The sequence below is a fragment of the Lissotriton vulgaris genome, chromosome 5, assembly GCF_964263255.1.
Source record: "Lissotriton vulgaris chromosome 5, aLisVul1.2, whole genome shotgun sequence".
Taxonomy (NCBI): domain Eukaryota; kingdom Metazoa; phylum Chordata; class Amphibia; order Caudata; family Salamandridae; genus Lissotriton; species Lissotriton vulgaris.
Window position 1 is genome coordinate 1,166,588,620 of NC_141693.1, and position 18,749 is coordinate 1,166,607,368.

At 48.8% G+C, this 18,749-nt stretch overlaps 1 protein-coding gene across 2 annotated transcripts in view; it reads right to left on the reverse strand.

The window, feature by feature from the left end:
• Positions 1–18,749, reverse strand: part of EIF3A (eukaryotic translation initiation factor 3 subunit A) — a 771,171-nt gene that overhangs the window by 218,002 nt on the left and 534,420 nt on the right. For both annotated transcript variants that reach the window (XM_086922925.1, XM_086922923.1), the window contains exon 19: positions 5,827–6,587. In XM_086922925.1, coding sequence (XP_086779051.1) covers positions 5,827–6,587 — 761 coding nt within the window. The remainder of the gene's footprint in view (positions 1–5,826; positions 6,588–18,749) is intronic.

Genomic DNA, 18,749 nt, shown 5'->3' on the forward strand with positions numbered 1-18,749 from the left:
GAAATTACTTTTGGCAGGAATTTCAAGTTTGTTTTAAGAACCACTTTGTTGTGATGGAGTTGTATGAATGGTCTTGAATTGTTAATGCTTGGATCTCACTTACTCTTCTGAGTGAGGTAATCGCAACTAAAAAAGCAACTTTCCATGTAAGGAACTGTAACTCACATTTAAGTAATGGTTCAATTGGAGGACCCATAAGTCTAGTGAGAACAATATTTAAATTCCATACCGGAGAGGGTGGTATTCTGGGAGGAATTATTCTTTTAAGTCCTTCCATAAACCCTTTGATGACAGGTACTTTAAACAATGACAAATATTGTCTGTTTTGAAGGTAGGCTGCAATAGCAGCAAGATGTAACCTGATTGAGGAGTATGCTAAATTACATCTTTGTAGATGGAGCAGGTAGCATATGTTTTGTATGGTAACATCCAATGGGATAATTTTGTTATTTGTGCAATACACAACAAACCTTTTCCACTTGGCTGCATAGCATGCTCTAGTGGTGGGGCATCTCGCTTCTTTTATGACATTCATGCAATCACGTGGAAGATTGAGGTATCCAAATTCTAAAACCTCAGGAGCCAAATCGCTGATTGAGCTGCATTGGGTCTGGATGCATGATCTCTACATGGTTCTGTGTCAATAGATGTGGACGGAGTTTTAATTTTTGATGTGGTACTTCTGAGAGTTCTAGTAGCGTGGTGCACCACGGTTGTCTTGCCAACGTTGGTGCTATGATAATCAATGTGAGGGAATGTTGCTGTAGTTGGGTTAACACTAACGGAATTAGTGGGAGAGGAGGAAAAGCGTACGCAAATTTCTTTGACCAACTCATCCATGCCATATTGCCTTTGGACAATGGATGTGGATATCTGGCGGCGCAGTTTGTGCATTTGGAGTTGCGGTGTGTGGCGAACAGATATATCTGTTTGACCCCACTTGTGAAAGAACGGTTGAACTGGAGGGTGAAGTTCCCACTTGTGTATCTGTTGTCTTTGAGAACTTAACAGATCTGCTACTTGATTGTAAACTCCTGCTAGATGTTCTAACAAAGATTTTTTGAGGAATGGGCCACCTCCATATGCTCTGCGCCAGCCGGGAGAGCTGTAAGGAGTGTGTATCCTTGTTTTTGGATGTAATACATGGCTGTAATATTGCCTGTATGGACTAGTACAGCCTTGCTTGATAGGTAATGTTGAAAAGATTTTAGAGCTAAAAAAATCGCTAACAACTCCAGATGATTTATGTGGAGTAACTTTCGTTGAGGTGTCCGTGCACCCTGTACTGTGTGTTCTTCTAAATGCGCTCCCCATCCTAGGAGAGATGCTTCTGTGGTTAGCACCACTTGTGGAACAGGCTTTATGAAAGACCGGCCCTTGGAAAGGTTTTCGGTGTTCCACAACTACAGAGAGCGATATGTCGGGTCGTCTACAACCACCAGATCTGTTATTTGTTGCACAGACTGATTCCGCTGACTTGCCAAGCATTCTCGTATGGGACACATTTGTAGTCTTGAGTATGGTACTATGAAAATGCAAGATGCCATCATTCCTATTAATTGCATGAACACTCAAGCTGGTAGTGAGTGTTGTGGATGGAATTTTTGCATAATTGTTAGATTGGGGTATGCAATTGCTTTGGAGGTATCTATTGTGGCACCCAGATACTGTAGAGATATGGAGGATTGGAGGTGTGACTTCTTTTGATTTACTGTGAATCCTAGCTGTGCAACAGGCAGATGGTCTGATGCGTGTGCTGTACACATTGGTGGTATGACTTAGATTTTAATAACCAGTCGTCTAGGTATGGGAAGACACGAATGTTGTCCCTTCTTAAGTGTGCTGCTACTACTGCTGCTGGACACTTTGTGAACACTCGAGGTGCTGTAGTTACTCCGAAAGGGAGTACTTTGAATTGGTAATGTTGACCTTCTAGTACAAATCGTAGGTACTTTCTGTGAGATTGATGGATAGGAATGTGGAAGTAGGCGTCCTTGAAATCTAATGTGGCAAGGAAGTCGCCTTGCTTTAACAGCGGCAAAACCTGTTGTAGTGTGACCATATGGAAATGGTTGGATTGTATGTACAGGTTTAGGGGCCTTAGATCTAGTATAGGTCTGAGGGACCCGTCCTTTTTGGGTATGAGAAAGTATAGGGAGTAAACTCCTGTGTTTTAATGGTGTTTTGGGACTGGTTCTATTGCATTCTTTTCCAGTAGAGATGCAACCTCTTGTCTTAGGAGTGTGAGATGTTCTTGTGACATGGGACGTTGTCTTGGTGGTATTGTTGGAGGAGTGGAAGTGAGCTCCAGGCAATAACCTGACTGAACTATTTGTCTCACTCGCCTGTCTATGGTATGGAGTGCCAGACCGGAAGGAACTGTTGAAATCTTCCCCCGACAGGAGTGGAATGGTCTGAGGGGATGTAAGGGAAGTTTGCATCCTCCTCTATAATACGCTCTACTGGGCGAGTTTTGGGTGGACGCTTTATAAGAAGAGGTGTTGTCAGTTTGAAAACCCTTAGAGGCACCCCTATATGAGGAGTGACGAAAGGACGCTGTATGTGTCAGAGTTTGTAAGGCTCCCAAAAATGTTGCAGTATCCGTGTCTTTTTTCATTTTCTCTAGTGCATTATTAACTGTTGGACCAAAGAGATGTTGCTGGTCAAAGGGTTGATTCAAGATACTGGCCTGTACTTCTGACTTGAACCCAGAGATGCATAGCCATGCATGTCTACGCAACAGTACTCCCGTATTTATTGCTCTAGAGGCTGTGTCTGCAGTGTCTAATGCACAGCGGATTTAGGTATTTGTAATAACCTTGCCTTCCTGTATTAAATCAGAAGCCCTCGTTTGACCTCCTATCCCCTTCCCCATGTTTTTTTTATACCTTAATAAAATACTTTAAACCTAAATCAGAAGCCCTGGTCTTATATTGCTCTGGCAAATATTGCACGAGTGATTTTAACTCATCATAATGAGCTCGGTCATATCTCGCCAACAAAGCTAGAGTGTTAGCAATTCTACAGACATTAGCAGCTTGTGATATGGTGCGTTTCCCTGAAGCATCTAAAAGCTTGGACTCTTTATCAGGGGGTGGAGCATCCTCTGTTGTCTGCGAGTTAGCTCTTTTCCTCGCAATTGATACCACTAAAGAGTCTAATGGCAGCTGACCTTTGATGTATGCTGGGTCAGTTGGAGCCGCTTTATACATTTTTTCTAGTCTGGTGATAATAACCCTGGCTCTGACGGGGTCTTTGAATACCTCTGGTGCATGTCTCACCACTCCACTAAGTATTGGTAATGTGGTCGTGGTTTTATGTGACAACAGAAGTGTATCCATAAGGAAGTCCTCTTCCAATGGATCTGTATGCAAGTCCACCGCATGGAAAGTGGCTGCTCTATGAATGAGCTGTGTAAACCCAATATTGTCATCTGGGGGAGATGGTCTAGAAGGGTATACGTCATCTTGTGGCAGATCTGGTGCATTATAATCCTCCCAGGGATCATCTGGTGGCCCAGGAATATTGTCTGGGTCATCTGTGTCTTCTATATGATGCTTACTTTCTACCCCCTGAGAGTAATTGTCATCATCATCCTGCTGTATAAGGCAATGTGTGCTGGATGGTGAGTGTACAGGAGAAATATCTGTTGGTATCTCTATCAATGGTGAAGGAATTCTTATAGGGGAAGTTTGAGCATGTTTTTTTGAGAGGAACTGGAGGTGGTTTGGGAGAGTCCATTTTCCTCTTTTCAGGCACTGTAATGGCATGTCCAGTCTTTGGATTAATATGAAGAGTCTTTTGCTTTGGGTCTGGACAGAAAAGCTCTTCTGCTGAAAAATCCTTTTTCGGTGCCGATTTATCCCGTTTGGGACCGAAATGCTTAGGCTTTACGGAGTCTATGAAGCAGATTTTGGCTTCAGTTCCCAAGACTTGGTATCATGTTTCTTTCTCGGATCTGAGCTTTTTGGATCCGGAATTGTTGTTTCCGAAGTGTGTTTCGATGTCGAAGCAGGCTTCAGGTCGGCATTATTCGGAACCGGAATAGTCTTCGGTTCGGTAGACTTAGGAATGTCTTTCGGTGCTGAGCTTGGTTTCAGCTCGACCGGTTTCGGTACAGATGGCTGCCTCGTTGCCGGGGTTAATTTTGGTTTGAGAACCTTTTGCTTGTCGGGATCGACAGACTTGCTCGAGCCAGAGTCGACTGGAGGCTTCTTTGGAATCTTCGTTGCCGAGCCAGAAGGTGGGGCATCGGAAGGTTTTGTTTGGTGTGCACCTGGACTCAAAGCCTGCCCGGTATGGAGGGGGGGGGGGTGAACCGGGTCGATGCTTGTACTCACAACCTGTTGACCAGCTGGAAGAAGATAGTCGTCTTCTGATTGATACTCGGCTCCAGAAGCTCAATACTCTGCTTTGGAAACGATGTTTCCTGCTGCTGTTCTTCAGACTCTACCTCGATCGGAGCCTTGTCTATGATGAAGTCTGGTGTCAAAGATGACTGCGCCATGACTCTTCGAGCCCGACGGTCCCTGATGGTCTTCCTAGACAGGAACGAAACGCAGGCCTCACAATCTCGACTCTTGTGCTCTGGAGACAAGCACAGATTGCAAACCTCATGAAGATCAGTGTGAGGGAATTTGTGTCCGCACTGAAGGCACTTCTTGAAGGATGTTCTTTCCATGAGCCAATGGCGCAGTTGGGCCCGACTGTCGCGACGAACGCTGGAATCGAGAAGCTCAAGCCTTTTTTCGACATGGGTAACCGGAATTACTGTCGAAGACAATATTGATGGTATGATGGACGAATTTGAAAAGAGATCGGCAACGGGACCGAACGATAAACACATCCGAGCCCGATGGGGTAAAAAAACAATCTGAAGATGGAGCCGATGCCCATTACAATTTACAGGAGGAGACATCCAACAGACAAAGACTCTTCCAAGACAACAACAAAGTGTAATCATCCGGGCCCAACACCAGATGGTGATCTATGCAATAGTGTGTGGTCTGCAGCCCATATGCCTCGAACCTTATTTTACTGCAACAAAGTATCTTTGGTTCTATAAAATGAATATAGTAAAAGTAATATTTTTACAAGCCAATGGTCTTGGATTTATTCATAGAGTGTGTGTAATCATTTCTGGTCTGTGATTGTACAACAAATGCTTAGCACTGCCCTCTGATAAGCCTAAGTACTTGCCCACACTATCACAAAAGAGCATTAGTATTCTCTACTTTAGTCTCTGAAAGCCTCTGGGCATCACCTGGGCTCTGCGCACACTATACCTTACTTTATTATAGTATATACAGGGACCGCTTCCTACAGCAGACACCACCCCTAAAGGCTGGCATGTTTTCTCAGTATAGATGCTGAAGCTTATAAATGAAAGCTAAGCATTTTATTAACTCTTAACCAGGCCTGGGCGTAGTTCGGGGAGTTGACAAAAAAACTGTGCGGAGTTCAGCAAGTGGCGGAATGCAGTGCGTACTGCCATTCGTGCTGATTTTCCTGCTGCTCACGCAGAAATTCTACCTGAGCAGTAGCTCGCGATCGCCAACTTATCGTTGGCGAGCGGGAAAAAAAACTTCGCTGCAGTACACGGAGCAGAGTTTTCTGCACTTGGCAAGCTCTGCGGAGAGCTGATTGCAGAAAACTCTTAGTGGAGATAATCGCCCAGGCCTACTCACAACCTCAGCAAACAAAAGTCCCTACAGATCTTGAGGCAAATGGAGTGAGCTCTTTATACTACAAGCAAACTACCTATCTTGTGACTACAAGCTAAATAAAATTTAAAGGGTAACAAAAAAAATAATCATATTTCATTACCTGGTCTCCCCAAAGGCTTCCAGGTATCATCAATGTCATTCCCTCTTCTGGCTGGACGATCATCATCCCATGCACGCCTAGGTCCACGGTCATCATCCAGTCCACGTTTTGGCCCACGGTCTTCTTCCAGTCCACGTTTTGGCCCACGGTCTTCTTCAAGTCCACGTTTTGGCCCACGGTCTTCTTCCAGGCCGCGCCTGGGGCCATCATCCCAGCCCCTACGAGGAGCTTTGTCATCATCCCAGCCACGACGAGGCGCTCGGTCATCATCAATACCACGACGGGGAGCTCGGTCATCGTCTAGACCACGACGAGGAGTGCGATCGTCATCCCAAGCACGCCTTGGTGCACGGTCTTCGTCCCAAGGTCGTTTTGGTGTGCGGTCGTCATCCCACCCCCGACGGGGACCTCTGTCATCATCCAATCCACGTCGTGGGGCTCGATCATCATCTCCTACACGCCATGATCCCTTATCTTCATCTGCTGCACGTCTGGGTGGTCTGTCATCATCCAAACCTCTCCTCAATGGCCGTTCATCATCCAAACCTCTCCTCAATGGCCGTTCATCATCTAGACCCCGCCTTAATGGACGCTCATCATCAAGACCCCGTCTCAATGGGCGGTCGTCATCAAGAACTCTCCTTCCAGGTCGGTCATCATCTAAAACACGTTTTACAGGTGAATCTCCACTTTGGACATCAGCACCAGCAGACCGTGAAGGTGGCTCATCATCACGTGCCTCTGCCCTGCGCCACTCCCTACTGGGGGAAGCAAAAAATAAATAAAAATTAATTAAAGAAAACAAGTATTAACACACCACATTTTCAGATGGTAGCACAAGGACATTGGTCTATATGACACCACAGTTAAATGCCTCAAGCTCTATGCCTTTCATTCTGTGTTTCAGATATGGTTTCTTATCATGAACAGAGGTTTTGTTTTCCATCTCGCATAAATTCCTAAACCTGAAACATCTGGAACACAGAATAGAGAAAAACAGCCTGGTAGTTCAAACAAAGATTCAAAAAATGGGTTGGCCTGGATAAGGCTTTTACAATGTTGATGAGGTCTGCAGTTACACTAACGTGGTCACACTGAATTAGACTGGAAGGTACAAAGGATTAGTTACTTACCTGTAATCCTCGTTCTCATCCAGGGGTATACTCAGTCATAATCTATGAATAATCCCCACCTATGTGCGCGATCCCGGAGCACATAGAAAATATATATATATTGGGCTCGGAATACACAGGCACGAACTGTTAAGTTCTTCGCTTTTCCAAAGGTATTTGGTTGTTCCTGAGCCCGCCACCGAGACCAGGGGGAAGCAGTTTGACAGGAGCGAGGTCAATCGGACCCCGTGTTGGGCGGCAGACACAGCTCTGCAGCCCCTGTCGCAGTGAATCCTGGATTCAAAGGCGGAGGCGGCACGGGGAGACGGAGGAGATTTTGTTGTGGACATTGAAGCCAGTAAACGCATCAACACAAGGTTGGTGTGTCCCAGGGCGCACTTTGGCCATTCCTCTGCATGGACGCACGGTGGGGTGTGACAGCAATCCAACCCCCCAGCAACAACTGCCAGAGTCTCTCCACGGGGGATTCTGGGATGTGTAGTTTGCCAGAGCACAAGGGCAGCTACACAGGTGTGCGGAGTTGAAGCACTGGGGGCGGTGCGGACTTGAAACAACGAGTTTAAAAGAGAAGTGGAACATCGGTGAAAGTGCACACTTTTGGGAGCTGAAGACGGCAAGACATCGGCCAGAAATGCATCCGCCATGTGTTTAGGGGATCTCTGTGTATAGTCATAATCTAGTGAATAGAATGGCAAGCCCATCCCCACACCAAAGCGGCAGTGGAGAGAAGAAAATTAACACCACTACTGTGCGAACAAATTTCGCAGCGAAGCCTGCCCAACCTGAGCGTCTGCCCTGGCATCAGTGTCCAGACAGTAATGCTTAGCAAAGGTATGAACCGACTTCCAAGTGGCCGTCTTGCAGATTTCTGCAATTGAAACGTTAAGGAGCAAAGCGGTCGTGGCAGCTTTGCCCCTGGTGGAATGAGCCTTAGGTTTACCCCCTAAGGTCTTATTAGCTTTTTGGTAACACAACTGTATGCAGGACACAATCCACTAGAGATGGACTGCTTTGAGGTAGCAAGACCCGTCCTGACGATCCATAATTGATATACAATTGGTCTGACCTACGAATATCTTTGGTTTTATCCAGATAAAATTTCAGCACCCTCCTAACATCCAGGGAATGTAGAGACCTTTCCGCTGGAGATGAAGGATTCTGAAAAAACGTAGGCAAAGTTATGGTCTGCTTGACATGAAAATCAGAAATAACCTTGGGAAGAAATTTAGGGTGAGTACGCATAACTACCTTAGCAGCATGAAATACAGTAGAAGGTTCTTGGTAACAACGCCTGAATTTCACTCACCCTGCGGGCCGATGTAATGGCTACGAGTAACGCCGCCTTCCAGGACAGGTGCTGCAACGAAGCCTTATGAATAGGTTCAAAAGGCTCCTTTATCAACCTGGACAGCACCACATTCAATTCCCATGAAGGTGAAGGAAGCCTGATAGGAGGGAACACTTTCTTCAAGCCTTCCAAAATATCTTTGATCACAGGGATCTGGAAGAAGGAAGTCTGTGAAGGGCATTTCCTGTAGGCAGTCATTGCATCGAGATGAACCTTAATGGAATGCACATTAAGTCCAGACTGCGCCCAATGTAGAAGGTAAGGAAGGATGACGTCTTCCTTGCACGTCGTCTGGTCATAGTTCTTGGACTTGCACCAGATACAGAACCTCTTCCACTTGTAAGCATAGGAAGTCCGAGTGGAAGGTCTTTTAGACTCCTTCAGTATGTCCATGCAATCTTCGGGCAGATTCAAATGGCCATATTGCACTATCCCAGGAGCCATGCCGCCAAACTCAAAGACGAGAGGTTGGGGTGCAACATCTGCCCCCGAACTTCGTGAGAAGGTCCGGCCTGCATGGCAGCCGTATGTGAGGAAGGAGAGACCGGTGAAGCAGGTCCGTGAACCACCACTGCCTGGGCCATTCCGGGGCAATGAGTATCATCCGCGCCATGGACCGGGCCAGCTTGATGAGTACCGCCGGAATCAGGGGAATGGGTGGAAAAGCGTACAGAAAGCTGTTCGACCAGTTGATCCATAGCGCATACCCCAGTGTCCGCTGCTGGTAGTGCCTGGAGGCGAAGTCTCTGCATTTGCTGTTTTCGGCGGTGGCGAACAGATCTACGTCTGGAGTCCCCCACCTTGCGAAGACTTCTCCTAGTACTTCGTCGTTTATGACCCATTCGTGGTTTTCCTGAATCAGTCTGCTCAGTGCGTCCGCCTGAACATTCTGCACATCTGGCAGATGGGTAGCCGTTATCATTAGTCCTCTGGCCAGAAGCCAGTGCCAGATCGCCTGCGCCTCTTGCGACAGAGTGCGTGATCTCGAACCCCCCTGCTTGTTGAGGTAATACATTGTGGTGTATTGTCCGGCTGTACAAGCAGAGAGTTGGTCTGAAAGGACGGATGAAAGGCCTTCAGTGCCAAGTGAACAGCTCTGAGTTCCCGGAAATTGATGTGATACGTGGCCTCCATCGGGGACCACGTTCCTTGAATCTGTAAGTCTCCGGAGTGCGCCCCCCAACCGTGGAGAGAAGCATCCATCACAACAGTCTGCGTGGGAATGTCCTTGTGGAAGGGAACCCCTCTGAGGAGATTCTCCGCTTGAACACCACCACTTCAGAGAATGAAGAGCATGCAGAGACAGTCGTATCTTGTCGTCCCAAGATCCTTTCCTCTGATCCCACTGGTCCTCCAAGCACTCTTGCAACGGTCTCATGTGCAGTCGTGTGTGTGACGTTAGGAAGATACAAGAGGCCATCGATCCCAGTAGAGAAGACACCGTCCTCACTGTTGTAGATGGAGTGGTCATAAGAGCCTGAGCCTTCCGAAGGAGTGATAATCGTCACTCCTCCGAAGGAGACACGCTTGCTGACAGCGTATTGATGGAGGCTCCCAAGTACTGCATGCATTGGACCGGAGTCGGGACAGACTTGGACATGTTGATGTGCAACCCCAGCTTGTTCAAGAGAACGCACGTCTTCTGGAAGTTTGCCTGAGCTTCCGAGAAGGAGGAGGCCTTGATCAACCAATCATCCAGGTACGGGTAGACAAATACCTTGTTCTTCCGTAGGTGTGCTGCTACCACCACCATTCACTTCGAGAAGTTTCTCGGCGCAGACTTTAGTCCGAATGGGAGTACTGTGTATTGATAATGATTGGTGCAGACTTGGAATCGCAGGAACTTCCTGTGTTTGTGTGCAATGAGCACATGGAAGTACACATCCTGTAGGTCTATAGCACATAGCCAGTCTCCCTGTTGCAACTGAGGATAAATCTGATGCAACAACAGCATGCAAAACTTCTCTCTGCGAATCCACTTGTTTGCCTGGCGCAAGTCCAGAATGGGCCTGAACTCGTTCTTGTCCTTTTTGCGAACCAGGAAGAACCGGGAGTACAGACCTCTTCCTCTTTGAGACAGAGGTACTGTAGGAAGGTGAATACCTGACTATGGTTGCCCCCAACTTTATGCCTGGTGTTTTGCTGCTTTTCCGACTTAGTTGACCTGGGGCCCTGCTATTCAGGACCCGAGGCCTACTGCTCTCTCTGTAAAATGTATTCCATGTACCCTAGGTACATATCTAATTGGTACTGGGCGACCTTATCAGACCCTGTAACTCAGGGCATAGGTGTACCCAGGGCCTACCAGGGGCTGCAGCATGTATTATGCCACCCCTGGCTGGCCATCTAAATCTGACACAACTGGCTGCACGACAGCTGGGGCAAGGTGGTGTAATCACCCTTTGCTTGAGATATAGTATACCTATATCTAACCCTAAAATGGACACACAGATTCCTATCAGTCACTCCTATGGCAGGCCTTGACAATCCTGAAGGCAGAGTGCTTGGAATCGTGTGAGATGGTGCTCTGGCATGAGCTGAGCCCGTTTGCAGCTTGCGGAACCAAGTCCTAATAGCTGTTCCATGATATCGCATACCATATACTCTTAAGTGCATTATAATCCTCGCGGTTATATGCTATCTCTGGTATCGCTTTATCAAAACAGGTCGAGTAAGGTGTCATACGAATTGGAATACTAACCCCTCGCCAATTCTGGCAACGGGGTTAGCATTCCACCCTTCTAGAGGGACACGACATGTATGTAACTGTGAACCCCGGTTAAAGTTAACTCGAGCCTCAGCATCACAAAATGGATGCTGCCACCACAGACACAAGTCTGACCCCCTGCAGCTGGGAGTCCTTCCAGCGAGGGGAGCTTGGATAAAGGGTTTCCTGTCAAGGGCGGTGCTAGCACCATCCCAGACAGGGTTTTGTGTATCCTGGGTAGGCAGGGCTTTAGAGGAAGGTGACTGCAAGTGGCACCCCGGTGCTCACTATGCATAGGCCGGCTAGAACCAGTTCCAGGGGCACACCAGCCCCTGGCCTGGGGAAAGTCCGGCATGGGAGAGGGGTGTAACCACCTCCCTTCCTGGTCCCACCCATGGGCAGGACCTAGTCGCGTGCCAGCCCCTTTTCCTAGTATAAAGATAGGAGCGGGCCCCCTTCCAAATTAGATCATCTTTGAATCCTGAAACTACTTTCTACGAAAGGAACTCTCGACTTCTTCTCAAGATTTCTCCCTTGTGACTAAGGAGTAGTCACCCTGCACCCGCAGGCACCATCTAAGAACACTATGGTTTGCTGCACGTCCTTCCTCCGGAATCCGACTGACCAGCACGACGAGACCAGGCTTCCCTGGCTCCTCTGACCTCTACCTACCTCTACAGCTAAGCTGAGAACCGTAGGTGCGACGAGACCTCGAGGGACCGGCCATCATCAGAACTGCACGACTTCTATCCAGCACGACCTCCGAGGGATCCTCTGGTGAGTGCTTTGGGGTCCGAGAAGCCCCGACCCTGAGCAGCTCCTGCACCGAAGTCCAGCCCCCCAGCATCCACGAGATCTGCGTGGTGCCCTTCTGCTTTTTGCTGCTCCCGCGTTGTCTGGCTACTAGCCCGCTGGCTTGTGGCCTCCCCGACGACGAACGACGACATCACCACTGCTAGTCTGGTTGCTCCAGACTGGCCTTTGCTCCCTTCCAAAAGAGGAGCACCCCGGACCCTCCTGGTCCACTCCAGACGCCATCTTAGGTCCACTGCGTGGGCTTGAATTTGCCAAGAGTTGTTGCCCCAATCCTGGGTCCAGCGACGTCGACAGCAGTAACCATCGTGGGACAGCTCGCACCTCCATCCTGGTCGCCGACAAAGCCTCCTGGTCCGTGAGACTGCAGAGCCCAGCGTCACCCACTCACCTGGTCGAGGTGACTTCGCCCGGTGCCATCCTGGTGCCCACTCAATCACTGGCTAGTGATTAAGAACTTGGTCCCCTCTGCTTTCAGGTGTCATCCATCTTCGATCCAGGCTTGGATCACTTCGAACTTCAACACTGGTCGCCTGCCAGCAACTTCTTTCTTTAGGCTCCTGGTTCGTCAACGAGGATTCCCGACGTCTTTCCAGACTTATGCATCCGCAGCCCCTGGGCTAGGTAACTTCGGCATTTCGGTGCCCCAGCATAGCCTCACTATCCAAGGGTCCAGATCCTTTTTCCTTTCAGCTCTAACTAGTCGGGTTCGCCCGAGAACACTAACTTTTGCTTTTACTAGCCTCCATAGACTTTGTCCCGCATCCCGCGTGAGAGTGCACACTCTGCACCCGAGTCCCCTAGGCCTCCTGCTAGTAATCTGAAGGTTCAGTAGTCAAGTCCTAGCGATTCGAAAGCCCATTAGTCCAGTACTTACCTGCTAGTAATTTCGCATTCCACTTTTATAGTATATGGTTTTTCGTGCCCCTCGGGCAATTGTGTAAATTGTGCAACTTATAGTATTTTCGTAAGAGTTTTGTTGTGTGCTTAGTACCCTGTCCTCATAAAGAGTACAGGGCTGTTGTGATCTAAATAAATACACTGTTTATTTTCATAACACTTGTGTGGTGTCCTTTCACTTGGTGTTCAAGGGGTATATGTGATGGTATAACAGCTGGCTTAACACGCCCTCTAGAGTTTAGCCCGAAGACTGCTCGTATCCATGCTACTAGGATAGCTGGTCTATAAGGTTGACTTACAACCAATCAATAAGGGTTGTTTGGACTGATACAAAGTGCTCACTAGAATAGTGAACATTATATATCAGGCCAACTTCTCACAGGTACGTCTTCTATCGCCCTTTTCATTAACAGGATATCGGCCTCCGCCTGGAGCTCGCGCAGCTGAAACTGCGAGCTGACCAGCGGAATTGCTGCAGGCGGGCTGGTGAACCGAAGACTGTATCCATTGCAAACAATATTCAGCACCCACTTGTCTGGAGTAATTTTTCTCCACTTTGCCAGAAAAAATTGAACGCTTCCCCCCCCCACCGGAGTGGGTAACGGATGCAGGGAAAGTAAGCGCTCATGGCTTAGACCCGGCCGGGCCTTTGGTCGCTGGTGCCGACTGTAGGAGAGTAGGGTCTGCAATCCTATGATCACCCAGATTTTTTGCTTTTGTTTCACTGGTTTACGACTTTCTCTGGCTGTGGGCCTGCTAATCAGACCCACAGCCTTGCTGTTCTCTCACTAAATTGTACCTTAGGTGCATTATCCAATTGGTACTGGGCCACCTTATCAGACCCTGTAAATCAGGGCATAGGTGTACCCAGGGCCTACCAGGAGCTGAAGCATGTATTATGCCACCCCTGGATGGCCATCTAAATCGGACACAACTGGCTGCACGACAGCTGGGGCAAGGTGGTGTAATCACCCTTTGCTTTAGATATAGTATACCTATATGTAACCCTAAAAATGGACACACAGATCGCATTCCACTTTTATAGTATATGGTTTTTCGTGCCCCTCGGGCATTTGTGTAAATTGTGCAACTTGAAGTATTTTCGTAAGAGTTTTGTTGTGTGCTTAGTACCCTGTCCTCATAAAGAGTACAGGGCTGTTGTGATCTAAATAAATACACTGTTTATTTTCATAACACTTGTGTGGTGTCCTTTCACTTGGTGTTCAAGGGGTATATGTGATGGTATAACAGCTGGCTTAACACGCCCTCTAGAGTTTAACCCGAAGACTGCTCGTATCCATGCTACTAGGATAGCTGGTCTATAAGGTTGACTTACAACCAATCATCAATAAGGGTTGTTTGGACTGATACAAAGTGCTCACTAGAATAGTGAACATTATATATCAGGCCAACTTCTCACACCGACTGTTGGCCGCCTCTGCCTTTCTGGCGCTTCTGGAACGGCCTTCGGAACTGCTGCTGTTGCGGTCCTGAAGCTTGGCCACGCCCTCTGCCCTGTCCACCAAACCGTCTCTGGAACAGACGGTCCGATTTCTTTGTCTCCTTGGGCTTTTCCAGACCCACAGCCGTGAGTGTTTCGGCCTCGCCCTTCATGCGGGCCATTTCGTCATTCGCATGTTTCCCAAATAGGGTTTCGCCAGAGAATGGTAGATTGGCAACCCTTTGTTGTGCGTCAGGTTTTAGTGACGTGAGGCGGAGCCAGGCGAGTCGTCGCTGGTTAATCCCATGGCAGAAGCCATGCGCCGCAAAAAGGGAAGAATCGGCTGCAGCGCTGATGACCTGATTCGCCACCAACATCCCCTCATTTAACACCTCCTGGAAATCTTCTCTCTTGTCACGAGGTAGGTGTTCCACAAACTGCTGGAGGGATTCCCAGAGGGCACGGTCATAGCGCCCCAACAAGGCCGTGGCACTAGCAGCCTTCATGGAGGTCGCCGACGTCCCACACACCTTCCTCCCAGCCGAATCCAGCCATCTAGATTCTATCTGGAGGGACTGTGGATGACGGAGTGGTGGCATGCTGTTTACGAGCCGCCGTCACTACCACAGAGTCTGGAGGAGGTTCCACTCTTAAAAGAGCCAGATCAGAATCGGGAGCCCGGTATTTCTTCTGTAGTCTCGAGGGGGCCGCCTTAGTCACCGCCGGGGTGAGAAAAAGGTCCATGGCCGGATCCTCCAGGCCCGATACCAGGGGCAATAATGGACGAGAGAGATGTTTCTGGTGCAGTGTATCGAAGACTACCGATGTCTTGGGTGTGGGCACCGTCAACGAGATGCCCAATTTTGCTGCACCTCTTAACAGGACATTGTGAAAAGCCACCAGATCGTCAACCGGTGACACCCTTGTCTCCAGTGACCCTGAAAAAGTCGGAGAGTAGTCACTGAGGACCTCGTATGGGAACGAGACCTGTGCTTCCTGTGGCGTCGTCTCGATCGCGTGGATTACCTGTTGCGCGATCTTTCCCTCCTCCTGGAACGAGAGCGCGACCTCCCAGTTCGTGGGCGCTCCGCAGGTTTCCGTGGAGGCGTCTTCCGTGGCCTATCCTGGGGTTTCGGTCTAGGCGTCCCCTTAGGCGGAGTAGGAAGTGGGGGCAGTGACAACGACCTTGGCGGAGGAACGAATAGTTACTTACCTGTCGGTGTAGTTTTGCAGCTTGAAAATCTTTCTGGATTCACTATGCTGTGCATATTCCGCCAACCAGTGGTTGGAGTTCGGAAAGTGCTTTGTATTTTTTTTTTTTTTTTTTTTGCTGTGGGAGGTTGCGAAACCTGATCCCCTGGTGAGGCTACAACCCCCATCATGTGTGTGCAGGCTCTCAGATTATTTTTTCCCCTTCTGCCTTGGGATTTTTTCTCATCGCTTAATAAATCTACTATATATATTGCCTACGATTTTTAAAAAGGTTACCTCTATAAAATTATTATATACATATTGACATGTACACACCTGTTTTTTTTTATTTTATTTTGCCAGTATGTGCACCTGCTTCTCCAGCCTCATCTTTCTGGCGGAGGTGGGTGGGTTCGCTAGTGAATCCAGAAAGATTTTCAAGCTGCAAAACTACACCGACAGGTAAGTAACGAATAGTTTCTTACCTGTCGGTGTAGTTTTGCAGCTTGAAGATCTTTCTGGATTCACTATGCTGTGCATATTCTGCGGTCTTGTGGTTGGGTCCGGATTCGTAGTCTTTTCTTTGTTTTTTTTTTTTTGTAGCCCTTGTGGGCGTCGGCGTCACACCTCCTCGGGTGCACTTCTGGTGACGTCGGCATGCTTCCTGCGGAAGCTCCCACTCTTGGGCGCCATCTTCGTATTCTTTTTTCCGTGTTTCCTTCTTTTCCGAAGCAATGGCAATGTTCTATTCAGGTGATAATTTCTTTACCACTTGTCCTTATATTCTGTTACTTCTTCTCCTCCTATCTCCCTTTTTTTTTTTTGACCACCTCTTCTCTCTCCAGCCTCATCTTTCTGGCGGAGGTGGGTGGGTTCGCTAGTGAATCCAGAAAGATCTTCAAGCTGCAAAACTACACCGACAGGTAAGAAACTATTCGTTTTGCAGCGTGATTCTTTCTGGATTCACTATGCTGTGCATAGATTTCGTAGCGGTTTCTCATTTCCGTGGTGGCTGGGTGGAAGATGAGCTCTGGTTTCTGAATATATGCTGGAGCACCCTTTGTCCGACTTGTGCTTCCTTGTTCATCTGAACATCCACGCAATAGTGCTTCGTGAATGTGTGCACCGAAGCCCATGTTGCCGCCAGGCATATGTCTTGTATGGGTGTATTGGCCAGGAAGGCTATTGTAGCCCCCTTTTTCCTAGTGGAGTGGGCGCGAGCCCCCTCTGCCAGTTCTTCTCCTGCCCTTTTGTGGCAGAGTTGGATTGTTTGCGCGATCCATCGTGCAATAGTGGTCTTAGTGACTGCTTTGCCCATGTAACTGTTGGCGAACGACACAAAGAACTGTTTTGTTTTCCTGTGTCCTTTTGTCCTTTCAATGTAATGCAGGACCGCCCTTCTGGCGTCCAGGGTATGCAGAGCTCGCTCTGCGCTAGTGGTTGGTTTTTGGAAATAACTCGGTATCTGTATGGACTGGTTCATGTGGAACCTGGACACCACCTTCGGCATGAAGTGTGGGTCGGTCCTCATCACCACCCTGTCATTGTGTATTTGTAAGTAGGGCTCCTGTAGCGTTAGCGCTTGCAGCTCGCTCACTCTGCGTAAGGACGTAATTGCAACCAGGAAAGCAGTTTTCATAGAAAGCATCTTCAAAGAGGCCTTGTGAAGCGGCTCGAAGGGCTCCTTCATGAGTTCAGTCAGGACCACGTTTAAGTTCCATGCCGGTGGTGGCACCCGCTTGGGTGGTGCAATCCTTTTTGCTCCTTCCAGGAACCTCTTTACAACTTGTGATGTGAAGAAGCTTCTGCCCATCTCACCCCTTGTGTATGCCACTATAGCCGCCAGGTGAAATCTCAAGGAGGACGAGCTGAGCTTTTTGTCCAGTAAGTGTGTCAGGTACTTCAGTACCGTGGAGTCTTTCTTCATTTTATTGTGAAGTCTCTCCCTCCTGCACCACATCGTGAACCTTTTCCACTTTGCGACATAGCACTTTCTTGTGCTGGGCCTTCGTGCCTCCTGAAGGACCCTGAGGGTGCTCTCTGGCAGTTTCAAATGTGCGAATTCGATGTCCTCAGGAGCCATGCTACTAGGCTCATGCTCTCTGGTTCTGGGTGCAGCACCTCTCCGTTCTGCATGGAGAGCAGGTCCTTTCTCCTGCTGAATCTGTGGGGCGCACACTGCGCAATCTCCATGATCTGCGAGTACCATGTCTGCCTCGCCCACTGCGGCGCGACCAGTATCAGGGTCATGGTGCTCTCCCTGCACTTGCTCAGTACTCTGTGTATCAGTGGTATCGGGGGGAAAAGCATATGCAAATTTCCCGGACCAATCTATCCATAGGGCATTCCCAAGGGACCCTTCTTCGTGTTGTCTGGATGCGAAGTTTCGGCATTTCGCATTCTGGCGTGTTGCAAACAGGTCCACTGATGGTGTTTCCCCACCTGTTGAACAGCCTCCTTGTCTCCTGAGCATTGAGCTCCCACTCGTGGGATGCCGAGGTCTGTCTGCTCAGCCAGTCTGCCTGAATGTTCTCCTTCCCTGGTAGGTGTATGGCCAGCAGGTCTATCTGGAGAGGGATGGCCCACCTCCATATCTCCTGCGCCAGCGTCGAAAGCGTTGTTGACTGTGTTCCACCCTGTTTGTGTATGTAGAACATCGCCGTGGTGTTGTCTGTCTGTAGCAACACCCTCGCCTGTACAGTCTTGTCTGGAAGGCTTTCAGTGCAAGGAAGATTGTCTTCAGTTCTAGGTAATTGATGTGCTTTGTCGCATCTGCTGGCGTCCAAAGACCCCTCACCTTGAGTTCCTCCATGTGAGCGCCCCATCCCCTCTGTGGATGCGTCCGTGGTGATGGTCACTGTCGGAGTTGGGAGTGTAAGAGGCTGTCCCCTTGTTAAGTTCTCCAGGGTCCACCATGCCATCTCCTTCTGAACTGCGTGCGTCACCACCACAAGATCCTCCCAACTGCCCGAAGCCTGTGACCATTGTTCCTGCAGCCATTCTTGCATGGGTCTCATGTGGAGCCGCACATTCGGCACTAGGTGGATGCATGATGCCATCATCCCCATGATCTTGCTCGCAGTCCTCACTGTCCGAGCTTGCCCCTTCCGGTATAGGCGAGTTTCCTTGACCAGTGCCCTTGCTCTCTTCTCGCTGGGGAACACTTTGCCCTGTAAGGTGTTGATCTCTGCCCCCAGGAAGATCTTCACTTGCTCCGGCTCCATTGATGATTTCTTCCAATGGACGGAGAACCCCAAGTTTATGAGTGTGCTCGTCACTGTATGTGCATGCTGCTTGCACTTCTGGTACGAGTTTGCTTTCACCAGCCAGTTGTCGAGGTAAGGGTTTACGTGTATCCCCTGTCTTCGTAAGTGCGCTGCGACTGCCGCG